General features: G+C 39.6%; 1 protein-coding gene across 1 annotated transcript in view; it reads right to left on the reverse strand.

Annotated features, from left to right (window-relative positions):
* Positions 1 to 16,194, reverse strand: part of ATF6 (activating transcription factor 6) — a 234,658-nt gene extending 218,464 nt beyond the window's left edge. The window contains exons 1-3 of the mRNA XM_055586677.1: positions 16,173 to 16,194; positions 15,700 to 15,990; positions 2,618 to 2,694 (exon numbers count right to left, since the gene is read on the reverse strand). Coding sequence (XP_055442652.1) covers positions 2,618 to 2,694; positions 15,700 to 15,990; positions 16,173 to 16,194 — 390 coding nt within the window. The remainder of the gene's footprint in view (positions 1 to 2,617; positions 2,695 to 15,699; positions 15,991 to 16,172) is intronic.
* Between the last annotated feature and the right edge of the window lie 4,878 nt (positions 16,195 to 21,072).

Below are 21,072 nucleotides of genomic sequence, written 5' to 3' on the forward strand. Positions count from 1 at the left end.
ATAAGAACAAAGGAAACTTAATATATAAACAGTACAACAAGTCAAAAGGTAGTCGGTATTAACTTAATGTGACAAATAATAAAACAGCAACAAAAAAGAAAGTAACCCTCAGGCAAAAAGGAAAGATTAATCTAGTAATTATTAACAACCACTAGTAATAATTTCTAGAATATTACCCTTCCAAATGTCTATTATTTGGTTTATTTTTTATTGAGACTGTAACAGAAGAAGGGAAACTTTTCTTATCATACTGCCCTAAACTGAGAAAATATTAGTGCAAGTTACTTAAGAGAATGCATGAAACTGCACACAGAAAAAAGAAAAAACTACTGAAATTATGAAAGAAACAACTTTTAAATCAATCTCCTTTGCTTTTTTCCTCAAATTTGAATCTATACATAAAAAATTAAACAGCCTCATACTTTCAGCAATGAAAAATCTTTAAACTTTCATAGTCCAAGTAAATTGAGCAATATTTGCCTGATTACTAGCAATCCTTTGTAACATGCTCAATAGTGCCGTGACCTACTTCAGGGATGCTTCATACTCAATCTTCAGCCAAAAAAGTCAAATACCTTTTACAGCATAAGAATTTTATCTGGTTGGAAATTTCACAGGCCCATTTTATGTAAAGCAAAACATGCTGATACTTATATACTCTGCTTCTTCAACAACTTCTCAAGGGAAACTGTACTGCCATGTAGAAGAATGATGGTTGTACAACTAGAAAGGGCCCTCTAAGATGATTTAATCCAGTCTCTTATTTTATACCAGAAAAACTAAGAAACTGAAAGACTGAATGACTTCTTTGAGGTAACAGAATGTTAGTTATAAAATCAGAATCATATTTCCCTGAATCTTTCAAATATAATATATTGTTTCTTGAAGACTAGGCTCTGGAGGTTATGAAAAAAACATCAGTTGCTTAAACAACCAGTCAATATTAAAAATCAACTTAATTATAGACAACATTATAAAGCATCTCATATAAACCATTAAAATCTTATGCATTTGGAGAAGGAATTAGCAACCCACTCCAGCATGGGCTTCCCTCATAGCAGGAGACCCAGGTTCGATTCCTGGGTCGAGAAGATCCCCTAGAGAAGGAAATGGCAACTCACTCTGGTATTCTTGCCTGGAGAATCCCACGGACAGAGGAGCCTGGTAGGCTACAGTCCATGGGGTCACAGGAGTCGGACACAACTTTAGTGACTAAACACCCAAACACCCCCACCCCCACCCCCAGTATTGTTGCCTGGGAATCCTATGGACAGAGGAGCCTGAGCAGGCTACAGTCCATGGGGTCGCAAAGAGTTGAACACAACTTACCAACTAATATTAACACTTTCACACTTAGGATGGATTTTCTAGCTCCAAGTCACCCTTTGAGGAACTGCCTCACTTTGTACTACTTTGTGTAAACATAAAGACTATTGTTTAAGACAACAACAACAAAAAATCTCATGAAATGATTTTAAAAAACATGTGTTCCACTCTCTATTGATTCATGGTAAAACAACTGCTAAATTATTCTTTGAGAAATATCAAACTCACCAAGCAAGCTTTACTTTTAATAAGAGCTTAAAAAATAAGTGATAAATATTCAACCTGATTGATGTGCATATAAAATCACTCTGTTCACTTGAACTACTTCCCAAGTCAAACAGCACCTCAACCATTAAAGAAGAAAACAAAATAAGAGTTCAGGCCAAACAGCTTCACATTTACTAACCCAGAAAAGGAAAAAAGAAAGAAAAATCTAAAGTACTTTTGAGGACTCAAAAGTGCTATAACAACTTTTATGCATACTTCCAACTACTCAAAGGCAAAAAGTAAGGACATTTCTAAGTTTCAGAGCTTTCAACACTAAGGATACTTAACTTTAAAAAAGGAAGTTGGTTAACTTCTCTTTAAAAAAAAAAAAGTTTTATAATTTACTACTTTTTGGGGTCGGGGGTGCTGTGCTGGATTTTCGTTGCTTTTCTCTAGTTGTGGTGAGAGGAAGCTGAAGTATGCAGACTTCTCACTGCAGTGGCTTCCCTTGTTTCAGAGCATCGGCTCTAGTGCCCACAGGCCTCAACAGCTGTGGCCTGTGGGATCCACAGCTGCAGCTCCTGAGCCCTAGGGCACAGGCTCAACAGATGTGGTGCTTGGGCTTAGGTGCTCCATGGCATGTGGGATCTTCCCAGACCAGGGATCAAACCCATATCTTCTGCATTGGCAGGCAGATTCTTTACCACTGAGCCACCTGGGATGCCCGGTAAGTTCTCTTAACTAGATCCATGACTCACATACATCCCTTAACATTACATTGTTTCCCTCTGCAGCAAAATATGTGTAAAAACCAAGAGGTAGGGAATTAAGTAACTTCTCCAAGGTTACCCACCCCTGGTGCCAAAGGCAGACTTAGAATACATGTCTTCTACATACCAAGAACAAAGCAATTTCTACAATCATACATTCACTGACAACAAAATGGCAACTAACTTTCATTTTTAACCCTGAAAGTTATTTAAACTTGAATAACCAGCCTAAAGGTGTTATTCTGAAATCTTCTTGCAATAGTTAAAGATTAAATATCACATTATTCAATATTTCTCCCCTAATAAATACTTACATAAGTTTCATTTGCTGCATCCAATTGCAGGTCATCAGTGTCTGTGAAATAGCCAAGTTCAGCAAACAGGGCAGAATCTTGAGACAAAAGAAAACAATAGATATTTCCTGTTAATTCAGCGTTTTGACTAGAGAATAAGTGCTGTGTCTTATGCCAACTCTATTAGAGTTTCTCATTAGCCATTCTAGCAGTGTGAATGACAGCCGGTGCAAAGCTGATTTCTCACATACGTATTATTTTCCACATACTTTTTATCTTGTGAACTAAACCATTATCAGAGAAGGCAATGGCACCCCACTCCAGTAGTCTTGCCTAGAAAATCCCATGGACGGAGGAGCCTAGTAGGCTATAATCCATGGGGTCGCTAGAGTCAGACACGACTGAGCGACTGTACTTTCACTTTTCACTTTCATGCATTGGAGAAGGAAATGGCAACCCACTCCAGTGTTCTTGCCTGGAGAATCCCAGGGACGGGGAAGCCTGGTGGGCTGCCGTCTATGGGGTCGCACAGAGTTGGAGACGACTAAAGCAATGCAGCAGCAGCAGCAGCAAACCATTATACCAAGGATTAAAAAATGTCCTGCCATGTCACGTTGGACTAATTGATAGTGACTTTCTGGAACATTACTAACACATATTCTGAGGCTTCTTCTGGACTCAGCACAGAAAAGGTGGCACAGTTGACCAGCAGTGAAGACAGGACAGGAGTATGACAGCACAGGCAGCAGGTATTTACCATCCAGGCCTTAAATTAAAGGTGCAACCAATTTTCCATCCAAACAATACAGAACTCATCTAAACCATTGAATTGATTTCTGCGAATCTAACAATGCTCCAATTTCCTAATGAAACTGCATTATAAACCAAGAAACATGAACACAGGTCAAGGTGCTGATAAGGCCAAACAAGGCTGATTACTGTACAATCTGTAAAGTATCTATTTTCTCTAACATCTTAAGAACTTCAAGTGCTTTGAAGAGTGTGCCAGTCTAAGCTGGCCTCTGTACTTCCTACCATCGTGCCACTGATATTTGCTCTGGTGGTTTCCTTATTTCACATATATAGGAATTGCACTCCCAGTATATCCTTGACTCAGCCAGTGGGAGAAACATTTCACCAACCTAAAACAAAATAGTACATAGCAAAATATGTTGTGTGCAGTGATAATGAAACGTTATTCATATAACTCTCAGAAAAGGACTACCTTAAACTCAGCTGTCCAGCAAAACAAAACAAAAAAACCCATATAAGCAGCTAACTGACTATGTGCCTTATACACAGGCTAAAACTCCTTGAAAGAGTTCTTTATCTACTGCCTCTCCTTTCTATCCTCCCTTTTCTTCTTGAACCTATTCCAACCAAGCTCCCCTCCCACACACACATGCATACACATCAGTTATTAAAGTCACCAATGACCTCTCCTTTGCTAAATTGAATAGTAAATTCATGGTCCTCATCGTACTCTCAACAGCTTTTAAACAGTTGATCCTTTCATATTAATTGAAGCATTTTCCTCACTTGGTTTCAAATTATCATCCTCCCCTGGTTTTCCTCCCACCTCACCCGTTGGCCCTATCTTGCTGGTTCTTCCTCATCTTCTTAATATGAAATTGTCCCTGGGCTTAGTGCAAACTTTTCTATCTATCTACTCCCTTTGTGATTTCAGCTGAGCTCATGGCTTTAAATAGCATGGACATGCCAAGGATTACTAAATAAACATTTCCAAGCTATACCTCAAGATGTATAAACAGAGTAAGTACTCCCCATCTCCTCTTGAGTATCTAAACTCAGCCAAAACTGAGCTTCAAACCATCCTTCATCAAACCTCCTATGGCTTTGTCTTTATCTCAGTTAATGACAATCCAACTACCCCAGCAGCTCAGGTCAAAAACCTTAAGAGTCATTGTTTATTTCTCTTCTTCATCCCCTGTATTCAATCTACCAGTAAATTCTGTCAGCTCTGTCTTCAAAATATGTATTAGTAATCTGGCTTCTTACCTTTCTTTTCCATCCTTCCAATTCTTTCCATCTTTCCTTTCTTCCCCTGCTCTTCTGAACAGAGAGCAAGGAGGGTGGTGGGGATTTTTGTGTCATCATCTGTGAAAATGTGCCTGGTACCCAAGGAAACAGGATGATGCTGGAGGGGGCTGCCTAGCGGAGGTGTAGGCATGCCTCAGCTGCCAAGAAAAGGCGGCAGTGGAGGAGGCACAGGGTGGTAGATGTAAAAATCAACCCAAGTGGTTAGAAGAGTAATAATACCAAAAAAATGTGCCATTTGATAAAGCAAATGACTAAATATATTTAAAATAATTGGAGCTAGGTTCCTCACTGTTTGAAAAAGGACTTACAAACATGAAAAGGGAAGAGAATAAAAGAATCCTAAGGTGTTGGACTGGTATTAGAAGCATTAATATGGGCACATTTTTTAAAATACTTACACACAGAAAGAATTATAGATGTTTGTATAAGTGTGCACACACACACACACACACACACACACACATACATGTATTTCTTAGCTCTGTCTGCTAACAGGTCCAAGAAGCGATGACATCCCATCAGTATTTAAAAATCCTGTTTCTAGATCTTGGATACTAAATATGATCCTCTACTAAATGGAAGTCCACCAAAGGGCTACTTAGAGTAATAGCTAATTCCAGAGTTTAGACAGGGGCATGCAAAAGAGGCCTGGGAAAATCTTGTTTTGCCAGAAAATAAAGAAATTCTCAGAGAATGATGGGAACACATCAAAAGAACAAAGAAGCTGATATGAATGGACTCTATTTTTGTCTTTTTCTTTTCTCATATTTACAATTCTTTCATTTAACGAATAGACTCTTACTGGTCAATTCTGGGAAAATCTGAGCCTCAAAATAAAGCCAGATTACAACCCATTAAGTCAAATAGCAATTAGTGAGCCCATAATGAAATAAAAAGGGAAAGCTCTTTCTTACAGTATCAGTTCAGTTCAGTCACTCAGTCGTGTCTGACTCTTTGCGATCCCATGGACTGCAGCACACCAGGCTTCCCTGTCCATCACCAACTCCCAGAGCTTATTCAAACTCATATCCATCAAGTCAGTGATGCCATCCAACCATCTCATCCTCTGTCATCCCCTTCTCCTCCTGTGCTCAATCTTTCCCAGCATAAGGGTCTTTTTCAATGTCAGTTCTTTGCATCAAGTGGCCAAAATATTGGAGTTTCAGCATCAGCATCAGTCCTTCCAATGAACTATTCAGGACTGATTTCCTTTAGGATGGACTGGTTGGATTTCCTTGTAGTCCAAGGGATTCTCAAGAGTCTTCTCCAACATCATACTTCAAAAGCATCAATTCTTCAGCGCTCAGCTTTCTTTATAGTCCAACTCTCACATCCATACATGACCACTGGAAAAACCATAGCCTTGACTAGATGGACCTTTGTTGGCAAAGTAATGTCTCTGCTTTTTAGTATGCTGTCTAGGTTGTTCATAGGTCTTCTTCCAAGGAGCAAACGTCTTTTAATTTCATGGCTGCAGTCACCATCTGCAGTGATTTTGAAGCCCAAAAAATTAAAGTCTCTCACTGTTTCCCCATCTATTTGCCATGATGTGATGGGACCAGATGCCATGATCTTAGCTTTCTGAATGTTGTGTTTTAAGCCAGCTTTTTTACTCTCCTCTTTCACTTTCATCAACAGGCTCTTCAGTTCCTCTTTGCTTTCTGCCATAAGGGTGGTGTCATCTGTATATCTGAGGTTACTGATATTTCTCCCGGCAATCCTGATTCCAGCTTGTGCTTCTTCCAGCCCAGCGTTTCTCATGATGTACTCTGCATATAAGTCAAACAAGCAGGGTGACAATATACAGCCTTGACGTACTCCTTTCCCGATTTGGAACCAGTCTGTTGTTCCATGTCCAATTTGAACTGTTGCTTCTTGACCTGTATACAGATTTCTCAGGAGGCAGGTCAGGAGATCTGGTTTTCTCATCTCTTTAAGAATTTTCCACAGTTTGTTGCGATCCACACAAAGGCTTTGATGTAGTCAATAAAGCAAAAGTAGATGTTTTTCTGGAACTTATTTTTTCAATGATCTGGTGGATGTTGGCAATTTGATCTCTGGTTCCTCTGCCTTTTCTAAACCCAGCTTGAACATCGGAAAGTTCACCGTTCTTATAATATAATGTCAATTAATTTACGCAGACATAATGTCTAGAGATAATCACCATTAGAGCGGTACTTGATATAGACTGGAGTTATCAATGGAGGCCAGGGCTAGTGAGTGAAGACTTAATAAGGAATACGATATTGGTGGCATGTCCAATTATCTCTCCCCAAATACTATTCAAATGTAAAAGGAGAAATAGTGATGCTACTGTGTAGAAATCTGGCAGATACTAACTTGACCGTGGGATCAAAGTGAACATCACCTTGGGACAGATCAACATGGTGTGCCTCCGAATGCAACACACTGAGAACAGAGCATCATTTCCCCGGCATTCCTGTCACATTCCTGCCATGGACTCAAGGCCTGATTCTGGTCATGAGGACAGAGTGGATAGACCCAGGTTTAGAGTCATCTTACACAATAAAAGATATGCACTCTTTAACACTGTCAAGGATACAGAAACAGGGAAAGACTAAGGAATCGTTCCAGGAGACAAGTACAAGTAATGTGGGTTTGTAGGTAGGGTCCCAGACTGGAAAGGGAACGGGGACATTAGTAAGACATATGGCAACATTTGAATGGTATCTGTGAACTGGAGGGTGATGCTGGACCCTTGTTCATGTCCTGACTGGAAGGAGTATATGGTAGTTGATACAGGAGAGTATCCTTGTTTCGGGGAGAAGAGGCTAAACACTGCAGTGTTTAAGGGTAGTGATCTCACAACAGTTTTCTGTCTTTTTCTCTCTCTAAAGAAAGAAATGGGGCCAACACAGCAAAATTTAACAATTACGGAATATGTGTAAAAGGCATGCAACAATTTTTTGTATAGTTCTTACAACTTTTCTGTAGGTTTGAAAATATTCAAAAATTTAAATTTGAATAAAAAATATGCATGGGTATAAACACATGCATATGCATATATATATATAGATCCATAATCCAACCACTTCCATTTCCTCCATTCTCCCATCATAAATCACTTACATTGCTGCAGTAGCCTCCAAATGGTCTCCCTGCTTCTGCCCTTGACCTTCCTTCAGTCTATTTTCAACAGAGCATCTAAAGTGAGCCCATAAAAACATAGGATGTTACTGGGAATCAGGATTTCCACAGGAGGAAAAGAGAAATGAAAGTATATAATACAAGAAGAAAAAAACTTTCAATACTACGTAGTGCAAGAAAAAAACTTGCAAAAGTATATAATGCAAGAAGAAAAAGAACTCTGTCTGTGCTACTGTCTTTGAACTGTGAGTATTTAGTACAAATTCATGCTTTCTAAAAACACGTATTTCCTTTTCCTTAGGAAATACACAGTGAAGTGTTTGGGAGTTTCATATTATTTGCAACCTGCTTTCAGATGATGAAAGAAGAAGGAAGTGTTCGTAATACTGAGAGAGAAAGCAAGTATGGCAGGATCTGAGAGAAGGGGAATATAGGTTATTGCCATACTGATCTTTTAACTTTTCTGTGGCTTGCTAATACTTTAAGAAACTGATAGTGGGTTGATAAGTACACTTGTATATCTACAGAGTATCTTAGAAGGATCCATAAGGAAGTGGTGGTATTGGTTACCTATGAAGTATCTCTGAAATTTACTGCCAACTTCTATGTCTTTTTCACCAATCCCATACTACCATTTAGATTTCTACTATTTAGATTACTACTGTTTAACAGTAGTAAACTATGGTAGCTATTCGGTCTCATTTGCTCAGCAAACTTTCCCACCTGACAGCCACTTTGACCACTTATTTATTCCTTTACTTCTTATAAGATGAGAAATGGCCACTGGAAATCAGTGGTGACCTTAAAAAGAGCTGTTTTGGCAAAGTGGTAGAGCCTGACTGCAGTGGGTTCAAGAGACAATAGAAAAAGAGAAACTGGAGTCAGTGAACATGGACATTTTCTAAAAAAGAATTCTGCTGTAAAATAAAAGAGAGAAATGTGGTGGCAGTTAGAAGGGAAGTAACATTTGAAGCGGGTTTGGGGTTTTTCTTTTTTTTTTTTTCACTCTAGATAGGAGAAGCGAATACATACAGGGAGGGAAATGATGATTCAAGGCATAGAAGGAAGAAGAGTTTGAGCAATATTCTTGAATAAAGAAGGAGGACTCTTAAGCACACATGGAAGTGATCAGCTCTCTCATTCCCACCAACAGAAGAGAAGCAAATATGCTGGCACACGGGTGGGCAAATAAGGTAGCAGGAGACTGCGGCAGTTCTCTTCTGACTCGGGGGATTCAGGAAGAGGTGCTGGAGGTCTGAAGAGAGGAGAAACTTCACAAAAACAACCATCAGAGTGCGAGGACCAGGGACATATGATCAGCTGCGTAACACGTAATCAAAGGTCCATTTCAGGTTAGAATCATAAATTCAGTGACACCAGTCAGCATGGTTGAATTTTCTTTTTTTCAGCCACTTTCAGCTATTTGAGGGCATTCATGGAGTAGGCAGAGTTAGATTTAACCAAGGCTCTGGTTGACCAAAGAGAGAATTACAGAGCAGGAGAGAGACAAAGAATATTGAGGGTATGAGGCAATGGTTAGAGACTGTCCATGTAATGTAAACTGGATAAGGGGAAAGTGATAACATAAAGGGGATGAGGGACAAGGAAAAGATGAAAGAATCTCAGCAGGGCTGAAGGTGCCACTGGATCACTAAATAGAGTGAGCTGGTAAGACGGAAGGTGATGGTCAGAATGGGATGTTTGAAACTGAGATTATGTTATTAATAATGACTAGATTGAGGCTTATGACTGGGAAAGCAAATGGCTAAGACAGGGTGGAAGGTGAAGAGGAGACCCAGGAAATGAAAGGTCGGTGTTTGAAGGATCTTCTCTGAGAAGGCTTCCCTGGTGGCTCAGACAGTAAAGCCTGCAATGCGGGAGACTGGGATTCGATCCCCTGGAGGAGAGAATGGCAACCCACATCCCATGGACAGAGGAGCCTGGTAGGTTACAGTCCATGGGGTCGCAAAAAGTCAGACATGACTGAACAACTTGACTTTTTTTTCTTTCTTTCTTTCTCTGAGAATACTGAAATCAGCCAAGAATCTTGATGGAAAGAGTGCTGAAGTAAGTGACAATAAGTTAAGAACTAAATTTTTTCAAAAAGTGAGGGAGAGTGAACCAGAAATCAGAAGATGACTATAACAGGGACAGGTGGAGGAGAGCATGTGAGACAATGTGAAACTTAAGCCTGGATGTGGATTTTTTTAGGGAAGATGAACAGTGAATGATCAAAAAGCAGCAATGAAGAACAAGAAAGACGCTAACCCACCTTCAGAGGCCCTAATGGTATAAAGGTTTTGAGAATGAAAACAGCAACCATTTAGTAGGGCTTCAGGGAAAAAGTGTGATCAGGGGTGTCAGGTACTGGTCAACACAGGAAGGCAAAGAGAACTTTGACAGAAGACGCTTAAGTTATCAAAGAAACCACAGTGGCAGAACAAAGCTTCTGATCTTGGTACATATATCTTATATGTGGTCAAAATAAAAAAACAACAAGTGGCTTTTGCGCAAATGTAAGAAAAAGAAGGAGAGAGTAAGGGAGGAAAGATACGCAAATGACAAACACAATTTATGAAAAGATGCTCCACATCACATGTTATCAGGGAACTACAAACTAAAATAATGAGATACCACTACACATCTACTAGAATAGCTAAATCTGAAATGCTGGCAACAACCAAGTGTCAGCAAGGACTGAAGCAACAAGAATATCCATTCACTATGGGCAGGAATGCAAAATGGCATAACCACTTTGGAAGACAGGTTGAAAGTTTCTTACAAAACTGGACATACTCTTACTGTGTGATCCAGTAATCATGCTCCTTGGTATTTATCCAAATGATATGAAAATGTATGTCCACATAAAAAGCTGTGCATGGGAGCTCCCTGGTCTGGTGGTTAGGAATCGGCAGTTTCATAGTCATGGCCTGTGTTCAATCCCTAGCAAGGGAACTGAGATCCCACAAGCTTCACGGCACAGCAAAAAAAAAAAAAAAACTGCACATGAATATTTATAGCAGCTTTATGTATAATTGCCACCATTTGAAAGCAACCAAACTGTTTTTCAGCAGGTAAATGGATAAACAAACTGTGGGCCTTGAACCAAATCGTGTCCCCCCAAAATGTATAAGCTGAAGCCCCCGATATGACTGCATCTAGAGGTAGGATGGTATTTAGCAGGTAATCAAGCTTAAATGCGGAGAAGGCAATGGCACCCCACTCCAGTACTCTCGCCTGGAAAATCCCATGGACGGAGGAGCCTGGTAGGCTATAATCCATGGGGTCGCTAAGAGTCGGACACGACTGAGCAACTTCACTTTCACTTTTCACTTTCATGCATTGGAGAAGGAAATGGCAACCCACTCCAGTGTTCTTGGAGAATCCCAGGGACGGGGGAGCCTGGTGGGCTGCCGTCTATGGGGTCACACAGAGTCGGACACGACTGAAGTGACTTAGCAGTAGCAGCATCAAATTTAAACGAGGTTACAAGTGTGAGGCCCTAATCCGCTAGAACTGTGGCCTCATAAAAGTAAGAGCTAGATCTATCTACCTACCTACCTCTCTCCTTCCCTCCTTCCTTCCCCTTCCACCCCTCTGCCTTGTGAGGACACAGCAAAAAGATGGCTGTCTGTAAGTCAGGAAGAGAGATCTCACCAGAACCTGACCATGCTGGCCCCTGAAGTTGGACTTCCGGCCTCCAGAACTGTCAGAAAATAAATTTCTATTGTTTAAGCTACCTAGGTATTTTGTTATGGGAGCCCAAAAGACACTGTGGTACATCCATATAATGGAATACTATTCAGTGCCGAAAAGAAATGAGCTATCAGGCCGCTAAAAGACAGAGGGATCTTAAATGCATTTTGCTAAATGAAAGAAGCCAATTTGAAAATGCTACATACTATATCATTCCAATAATAGGACATTCTGAAAAAGGCAAAACTAGGAGACAGTGGAAAGATCAGTGGTTGTAGAGGGCTTTGGAGGAAGCGGGCAGAGATAAATAAGTGGAGCACAGGGAATATTTTTAGGGCAGCATAACTACTTCATATGATACTATAATGGTAGATACTGACATTATGCATTTGTCAAAACCCACAGAATAAACATGGAGAAAGCAAGGGAGTTTCAGAAAAACATCTGCTTCATTGACTATGTGAAAGCCTTTGACTGTGTGGATCACAACTGTGGAAAATTCTTAAGATGGGAATACCAGACCACCTAACCTGTCTCCTGAGAAGTCTGTATATAAGTCAAGAAGCAACAGTTATAACTGGACATGGAACAACCAACTAGGTCAAAACTGGGAAAGGACTGTAAGGCTGTATATTGTCACCCTGCTTATTTAACTTCTATACAGAGTACATCATGGGAAATGCCAGGCTGGATGAACCACAAGTTGGAATCAAGATTCCCAGGAAAAATATCAACAATTTCAGATATGTATATGATACCAATGGCAGAAACTGAAGAACTAAAAAAGCCTCTTGATGAGGATGAAAGAGGAGAATGAAAAAGCTGGCTTGAAACTCAACATTAAAAAACACTAAGATCATGGCATCCAATCCCACCACTTCATGGCAAATAGAAGGGCATTTCCTTTTCTTGGGCTCCAAAATCATTACAGATGGTGGCTACAGCCATGAAAGTAAGAGACGCTTGTTCCTTGGAAGGAAACCTGTAACAACCAAGACAGTGTATTAAAAAGCAGAGACATCACTTTGCCAACAAAAATCCATAAAGTCAAAGCTATGGTTTTTCCAGCAGTCACATGTGGATGTGTGAGGTGGATCATAAAGAAGGCTGAGCACCAAAAAATTGATGATTTTGAATTACGGTGCTGGAGAAGACTCTTGAGAGTCCCTTGGACTGCAAGGAGATCAAACCAGTCAATCCTAAAGAAAATGAACCCTGAATATTCATTGGCAGGACTGTTGCTGAAGCTGAAGCTCCGATATTTTGGTCACCTGATACGAAAAGCCAACTCACTGGAAAGACCCTGATGCTTGGAAAGATTGAAGGCAAAAGGAAAAGCGGGTGGCAGAGCATGAGATGGTTAGAGAACATCACTGACTCAATGGACATGATCTGAGCAAACTCTGAGACAGTGCAGGACAGAGGAATCTAGCGTGCTACAGTCCATGGTGCTGCAAAGAGTTGGATATGACTTAGAGACTGAGCAACAACAAAAAAACAACACAGAATGAACAGAGTGAATCTTAATATAAACTATGGAATTTAGTTAATGATAATGTATCAATACTGGCCCATGAACTGTACCAAATATACTCCATTAATGCAAGACGCTACCAATTAGGGAAACTTGGGGGTGGGGAAACTCTGTACTAACCCCTCAATTATTCTGTAAATCTAAAACTGTACTAAAAATAAGCTCTATCAAGTATTTAAAAATAATTACACTGAAATAGAATTTCAGCATCCATAAATAAAGTTGTTCTGGAACAGGGTCATGCTCAGTTTATACTGTCCATAGCTGCTTTCATACTGCAACCGGCAGAACTGAGCAGCTGGAACAGAGACCACATGACCACAAAAGCCTAAAATACTTTCTATCTAGATCTTTACAGAAAACATTGACAGGGCCTCTCTAAATTTCATTACCCAACATAAAAGGAATATGCACATCTTGTCATAGGCTGTTCTGAGTAAGCCATTTTTAATTATTCAAAGTTGTTAGAATCACAAGTTCTAATTACATGATCTGATTTAAAAATTTTAACTGGCTAGCTTGTAATATAGAAAAAAATCAAATCAGTGAAGTACCTGAACACCGAAAATGGCAACTCCCAGAAAAAGAACCCACATTCTACTGAGAAATGCTAGCAGAAAGTAACCTTTCACTCCAGTGCCTGCAAAACCTATACTACTTACTGAACACCTGAGAAATCATAAGTAAAATGTTCTATTAGGGGAAGATTTATCAGTGTCAAAAGACTTGGAAAACCATGGGAAATGGGCATATTCAGGGAGGGGCAGGGCAAGACACCCGAGCTGAGTCAGTGAACCTACTACAAAGAACTGAATGATCTGTTAAAGAACATTAAAAGTAGGAGTCAACAGATAAGATTAGTCAAGAAAATGCAGCCTGAGTATCAGAAGACATAATAATGCTATCAGGAAGTTATCCCACAGTTGTAGTTTAAGAAACATCATGAACATATAATAGTTGACTAGCTGAGAAAATAGATCCTAACTATCCAATATACTAGATTCATTAATAACTGGGGGTATCTTGGTAAGAATCAAATCTGTAGAAATAATTTAGGACAACAATATAAAATAGTGACTAAGTTAACAGGCTTTGGAGGTAGACAAAGGTAGTTCTTATCCTGCTTCTGACACTCACTAGCTATAAGACTTTGAGCATTCATTTTCTCTAAGCTTCAGTTTCCTTATCTGTGCATCTAAGAGCTTAGCAGAACACCTCACACGTAACGTTTAATACATGACAATTGTTCCTAATTGTAATAGGAATATATTTTCCAAAGCCAAAGATATTTTCCCAAGCCAAATACAGTAGGCTTACATTGTATAAGGTTATACTAGGCTTATACTACTTACACTACAAGTACACTCTACTTGTAAGAGACAGTCTACTTTTTCCAACAACTCAGAAAATCTACCCAAGGATTGAAATAAATCTCTGCTGCTGCTGCTGCTGCTGCTGCTGCTGTTGCTACGTCACGTCAGTCGTGTCCGACTCTGTGCGACCCCATAGACGGCAGCCCACCAGGCTCCCCCGACCCTGGGATTCTCCAGGCAAGAACACTGGAGTGGGTTGCCATTTCCTTCTCCAATGCAGGAAAGTGAAAAGTGAAAGTGAAGTCGTTCAGTCGTGTCCCGACTTTTAGCGACCCCATGGACTGCAGCCTACCAGGCTCCTCCATCCATGGGATTTTCCAGGCAAGAGTACTGGAGTGGGGTGCCATTGCCTTCTCCGGAAATAAATCTCTAACAGTATATAATTTAAGAGAAGTTCTGCCCTTGGAAAATCAAATGAGAACTTCAGTTCAACAAAGAGAACTGAGATTACGCTCTTGGTACTGACAATGATGGTCCAATGAAAAGATGAAGGTCAGTCTGTTTCCCCCAAATTTTAAAGGTAATGAATGGTGCAGGTTTTAGGTTTGCTAAAGGACTCATTCAGGGAAGTATACAACCCCAAACTCACACTGAAGCTCAAGAACAGTGTAAGTACTACTCTGTTAAGGTAAGAATATTACTATCCTTATAAGGTAAGGACAAGTTTTCTTTAAACACTGGATGATAAAGCTTCTCTACTCTTATTTCGACCACATTCCATTCCTACTCTTCCTGCCACAAAGCCAAACAAAATATCCGTAACAAGCAAATTCAGAGTTGTATCCGGAGAACAATCAGGATTATACCCATTTATAAGCGTTAGGTGTAAATGGACAGCAACCTGAGGTCAGGTGCTAGGGTGCTTTGCTTCTCTGCCAGTATGGAGATCAGCCTCGATCAATAGTGGAAGCTCAGAAAAGGTTTGTCTTCTTTCAGACAAACCAAACGTGTACATACACGCACAAACACTATACGGCAAGCATCGCCCACATCGCACACAGAGAAAAAACCTTGCAGCCGTTTTGGTGGTCACGGCCATCCTGCCCTGAGCTTCCTAATGACGTCGTATTCGCCGCAGCAAATCATCACCTGGTACTTTCCCAGAGGAAACAGCCAACACGATAGTAATTCTAATCAGGCAGCATTTTACACTCATGTCGCCAGGACAGACACCGACAGGTTCTGCTATACTCTACTAGGACCACGGACGGACGCGATGAGTGACCCTCGCTTCCCCGACAGGATTCGTCCACACCTGTCACCGAGAGGGCGCGGAAGCAGGGAGGAAGAAACCTGGAGCCACCCCTGGCACAGTCTCAGATCCCACTCACCCCAATCTTCATCCGGCCGGTAAGGGAGTCCCGGACTAAAAGGTGACTCCATGGTGCCGGCAACGCCAGCCGGTTCCCCCGAAACACACGTTCCCCTGCCCAGTAACTCGGTGACTAGTCCTGGGACGGCGGCGGCGAGAGGACAAAATACTCCGTAACGCTGACGCGACGGTGGCCGAATGGAGACAAACTGCTTCCGCCGCAAGAGGGCCGCCAGAGTCTGAGCTAGTTTTAAACAAATCGCTGAGCAAGTATTTTTCCCTTTTGGACTTTTCGGCGTTTTCTGTTCTGCTGTTTTAAGGAAAAAAGAAAGACGCAAATACTACGTCGGTTAAATAAAATATATTATAATATTTTGAGAAATGGGGGAAAACCCATTCTGAACATCGTCCCCTTTCATTCCACAGTGGAGATATATCAAAACAAAATTTAGAGACTAAAAAAGTAAATCTGGCTTAATTTTAATAACTCACTACGAGTGTAAAAATTCTCCATATACACAAATGTGTGGAAGAAAAATACACAACTACTTTTCCACATTCGTTAGAGCTTCCCCTCTATTGGCACAGCATCTGAGATAAGCAAAAATACTAGGAATCGTACTTCTAGAAAGCCTTTTATTTAAGCAAATTTAAACAAAATAAATATAAAAGATGAACTGTCCAAAAATCAAAATCAGCTCACCGCCTTAAATATACATTTCTAAAGCATAGCACCTAGTAGACCGAGTCCTCGAGACCTTACCCTAAGACCTGTAATAATGTAAATTCCCAATCGTTTTACTACTAAAACTTATGGATCGATTTTGTTTTAAAAAATCCACCTACACCACAAACTCTAACGGAAAACTTGAACTGAGTTTGATGAAAGAGTTTCAAGACCGCTACTTAAAATTTCTTTTTAAAGCATTTCAGCGGTTGAATATTTAATAAAAGCCTCCACCTTAAGAACACGTATATTCTTAAGAACACGTATGTCGATGCATGAGACACGGTGCTCAGGGCTGGTGCACTGGGATGACCCTGAGGGATGGGACGGGGAGGGAGGTGGGAGGGAGGGTCAGGATGGGGAACACATGTACACCCATGGCTGATACATGTGAATATTATTGCAAACGCCACCACAATATAAAAAAAGGAAAAAAACACGTATACCTCTAGGACCAAGTGGAATCTTTCCCTCGGTTACTAAACAAAACAAGCCCTTCCCAGAATCCTCAAAACTCCTCGTGGCTGGATGATTACTACGGATTACACAATCCGGAATATACAGAATCGCCCTGGGATGCAAACCCCGAAAAAAATCACTGAATTATCTTACATTAAAGGTGATTCTTTCTGTCATCGGCTAACTAATCATTTTTCATATCAGGTGAAATTTATAAGGTTTTTATTCTCACCCAACTGCAAATTCAAAAATTGCCACAAAAACTAAAATAAAACCACGAAGAATCTTCTATATCCACCACATATCTTAGTCTTTTTTTTTTTTAAGAAAATCGCCGTGACTTAACTCCAGCAAGTTTTCGGGTTTTAATTTAAATTTTTTTAATTTTTTATTCAAGTGGAGATAATAATAATACAAAACAGACTTTGTGTGCTTACCGCCAAGAATAAACAAACACAAAGAATTTCCATTTTCACTTCAGGTTTTTCATAAGAAACTAAGCATTGCAGATTAAGCTGAGCTACGTTGTTTCCCTCTGCTTCTTTCCCTTCGTCCACACAGACAACTTCTATTACGAATTTTATGGTAACCGTTAAAGTCCATTTTTATCATGTTTAAATATGTGTATACACACATACATTTAGTGTTGTTTTGGGGTATTTTAATTTACATAAATGTTTAGCACTAGTCTTCTCCAAGTCACTATTCTCATTCAACATTATTTTTTGATATGTTTTAACTGTTATATGGCATTTCCATAAATTTTTTCATTTCCCTACTGATGAACATAAATTTTTCATTTCCCTACTGATGGACATTTGGATGGTTTCAACATTTTACTGTTACATAAAATATATCCTCGTATGGATATCCTGGTTCATATATGCAAGAATGTCTTTTAAGGTACTTGCTGCCTCATGAAGTAGGAGTACTGCTATTTGCCAAATAATACCAATTTACACTATCATTAGGAGTGATGAATTCTCACCAACGCTAGATGTAACCAGACTTTTATTTTTTGCCTGTGAAGGGTGTGACTATAATTTACATTTCCCTGACAATTAAAGAGGTGGTACATCTTCTTATATTCATTAAACTTTATTTCTTCTGTAAATTGCCCATTCATCTTTCATAAAATTTCCTACTGGATTTTCTTTCAATGATGTGTTCATTTAACTTGTATGAATGCAGCAAATACTTTCTCTGAGGTTGACATTTGTCTTTGTTTATGAGATTTTTGTCCTCTAGGTTTTAATTTCAATGTAGTCAGACTTATCAATCTTTTGTTAATGATCTCTGCTATTCATATATTGCATAAGAAATCCATCCCTTTCCTGAGGGAATTTTTGTTTCCATATTTTTATAGTTTCATTTAGACATCCATTTTTTTTTAAAAAAATTCAATTATTGCTGACATATAGTAGCACTATTGCCTTTTTACAGCAATTTTGTATTCAAAAACCTTACTGAATTATGTGCAGTCAAATGCTCATCCATGGAGTTATACCCTCCCTACTGTAAATCCTCTAGGATTTTCTGTGTAGAAAGACTTCTTGTATGTAAACATTAACATTTTAAAATCTATTTTTAACATCATTTTAGGTGAAGCGAAAGTCGCTCAGTCGTGTCCAATTCTTTGCGACCCCATGGACTACACAGTTCATGGATTCTCCAGGCCATAATACTAGAAGTGGGTACCCTTTCTTTTCTCCAGGGGATCTTCCCAACCCAGGGATTGAACCCAGATCTCCTGCATTGCAGGCAGATTCTTTACATCTGAGCCACAGGGGAAGCATATTGTTTTAAAATTAACCTTTAATATGGAAATTTTCAAGCAAACAAAAGAATCTGGGGAATTCTTAAGTCTTCATTTGGAGGAACTCCTGGCAGTCCAGTGGTTGGGACTCTGCATTTTCACCACCAAGCACTTTCACTGCTGTGGTTTGGGTTCAGTCCCTGGTTGGGGAACTAAGACTCCACTGTGCAGGGCCAAAAGAAAACAAAAACATCATTTGCCCTGTAAATTTTTTCACTTGGTGAGTCTCCTGATTGTAATATCTAGAGGTTTGATAGGTTTGGGGTTTTTTCATTTGTTTCTGCAAAATCTTTTCTTTGGAGACATTTTTTTAAAGAAACATCAATGTTCGTTAATATGCTGTTTGTAGATCTTTTTGAATCATACTTGTTAAATGTTATCAAATAACTTAATTCATTTGCTTTAAACTTAAACCCGTGGCAGAGAAATAAAATTTCAAAGAATTTTATGTCTAGATCCATACCTAGGACTCTACTCTGGCATCTGGTAATGTCTCTTCCCACAGGTTAAGAATCCATGATGCCAAAGTGATGTGCCCAGCCAGGACATATATCCCCCTCCAGACACACTTCTGACACACAAATAGCTCCATGCCTTGCTCAGGCCTCTGACTCCTAAGAACTATGACAACAGTGAATGCCAGGAGTGTAGACAGCTTAGAAATGTGAGCTTAGGAGTCCAAATAATACATACGCACAGGGTCCCCAAGGACAAATCCAGGGGTAGGGAAAGAGGGGCAATCTGTGGGTAGGAGCCAACTCTCACTGCATTGCCATATTTTGTCACAAAACTCCACAGTCAGAGAATTCTAAATTTAAACGTCTTCTAGGTCATTATGAAGATGTATTTGTCAAGATAAGAGATTAAAACATTTTAATAGTTTAGTAGCTTTAAGTTCTAAATATTAAGACAAATAGAATGTAAACTTCAATTCTGTACTGTCTGAATCCTGCCAATGTTGGTAGAATGCCTGACTAGTGAATTTGTAGCTTAGTTAAAAACTGCATTTCATCAGTACTATTAGATTTTACAATCTGATTGACATTTTCATTGTATCTTCAAGACAAATATCACCCTCAACAGTGAACTCAAACAATAAATATAGAGGTTAAAAGATCAGATTTCGGAGTAAGTCAAATCTTCTAATCTAGGTTCACTAGAGAGCTATGTAACTTTTGAGGAAGTGACAATCTTTCTGAGCCTCAATTATGATTGTAAAAGAGGAATAGGGTCTATTTCAGAGCTGTTTTGAGGATTAAATATACATTAAGTGTTTAGGATAGTGACTGGCACAAAAGTACTCAATTAATTGCAGGAATTTTAAGAGAAACTGTTGACTGCTAGTGGCTAAGCACTATATAAAGTTCTTTGTCAGCACTGTATCACAAAAATCCTCGGAAAAACTCCAACGTGGATCCTATCATTATCTCCATTTTAGGTAAAAATGAATTAAAGCTAATGCAAATGACCTTTCAAACAACCCTGTCAGGAGAGCAGAGAATATATTAATCTCATTTCATGAAGCGGAGAAGGCAATGGCACCCCACTCCAGTACTCTTGCCTGGAAAATCCCATGGACGGAGGAGCCTGGTGGGCCGCAGTCCATGGGGTTGCTAAGAGTCGGACAAGACTCATCGACTTCACTTTCACTTTTCACTTTCATGCATTGGAGAAGGAAATGGCAACCCACTCCAGTGTTCTTGCCTGGAGAATCCCAGGGACGGGGGAGACTGGTGGGCTGCCGTCTCTGGGGTCGCACAGAGTCGGACACGACTGAAATTGACTTAGCAGCAGCATTTCGTGAAGATGAAAAATGACTCAATTTTCAAAAGACCTGCTCACTTCCAAGAAGATGGTGATCAGTGGAGCCAGATTAGAGCCACTCTCTAATAATTCTACTTCAGTACTGTTTTCACTGTACCACACTGCCTCTGAAATATATTGCTGTTTTCAACAAATGTGTAAATCCAAATGTTTTACACTGGTATTCCTAAATATTAAAAAGAAAAGATTTCTTTTTTGAGGACAAAGGCATAATGGATTTTCTATCTATGCCCCACCTCCTGCCAAAAAAGAAAAAAAACAAAACACTGAAAGACTTTAAATCTGAAAATGTTAAATCTGAAATTTCACAAAATTTCAAAATTTACATAAAGAATAGTCATGTATCCCAAAAGGATTCCTCACTGGCAAATACTAATTATCACTCAAAAAAGATACTGTTTTGTCAATTCCCCTGGCAACAATATAAATTACAAGGCAGAGGTTTTATCTAGTTTGTTCAATGTATCACCAAATTGCACACAACAGGTGCTTGGTAACTATTTACTGAACTGACAATTATAAATTCAAGTAAAACCGATGTAATTTTCTGTGTCAGATGCCACAGT

Source organism: Bubalus kerabau, chromosome 6 (genome assembly GCF_029407905.1).
Source record: "Bubalus kerabau isolate K-KA32 ecotype Philippines breed swamp buffalo chromosome 6, PCC_UOA_SB_1v2, whole genome shotgun sequence".
Lineage (NCBI taxonomy): Eukaryota > Metazoa > Chordata > Mammalia > Artiodactyla > Bovidae > Bubalus > Bubalus kerabau.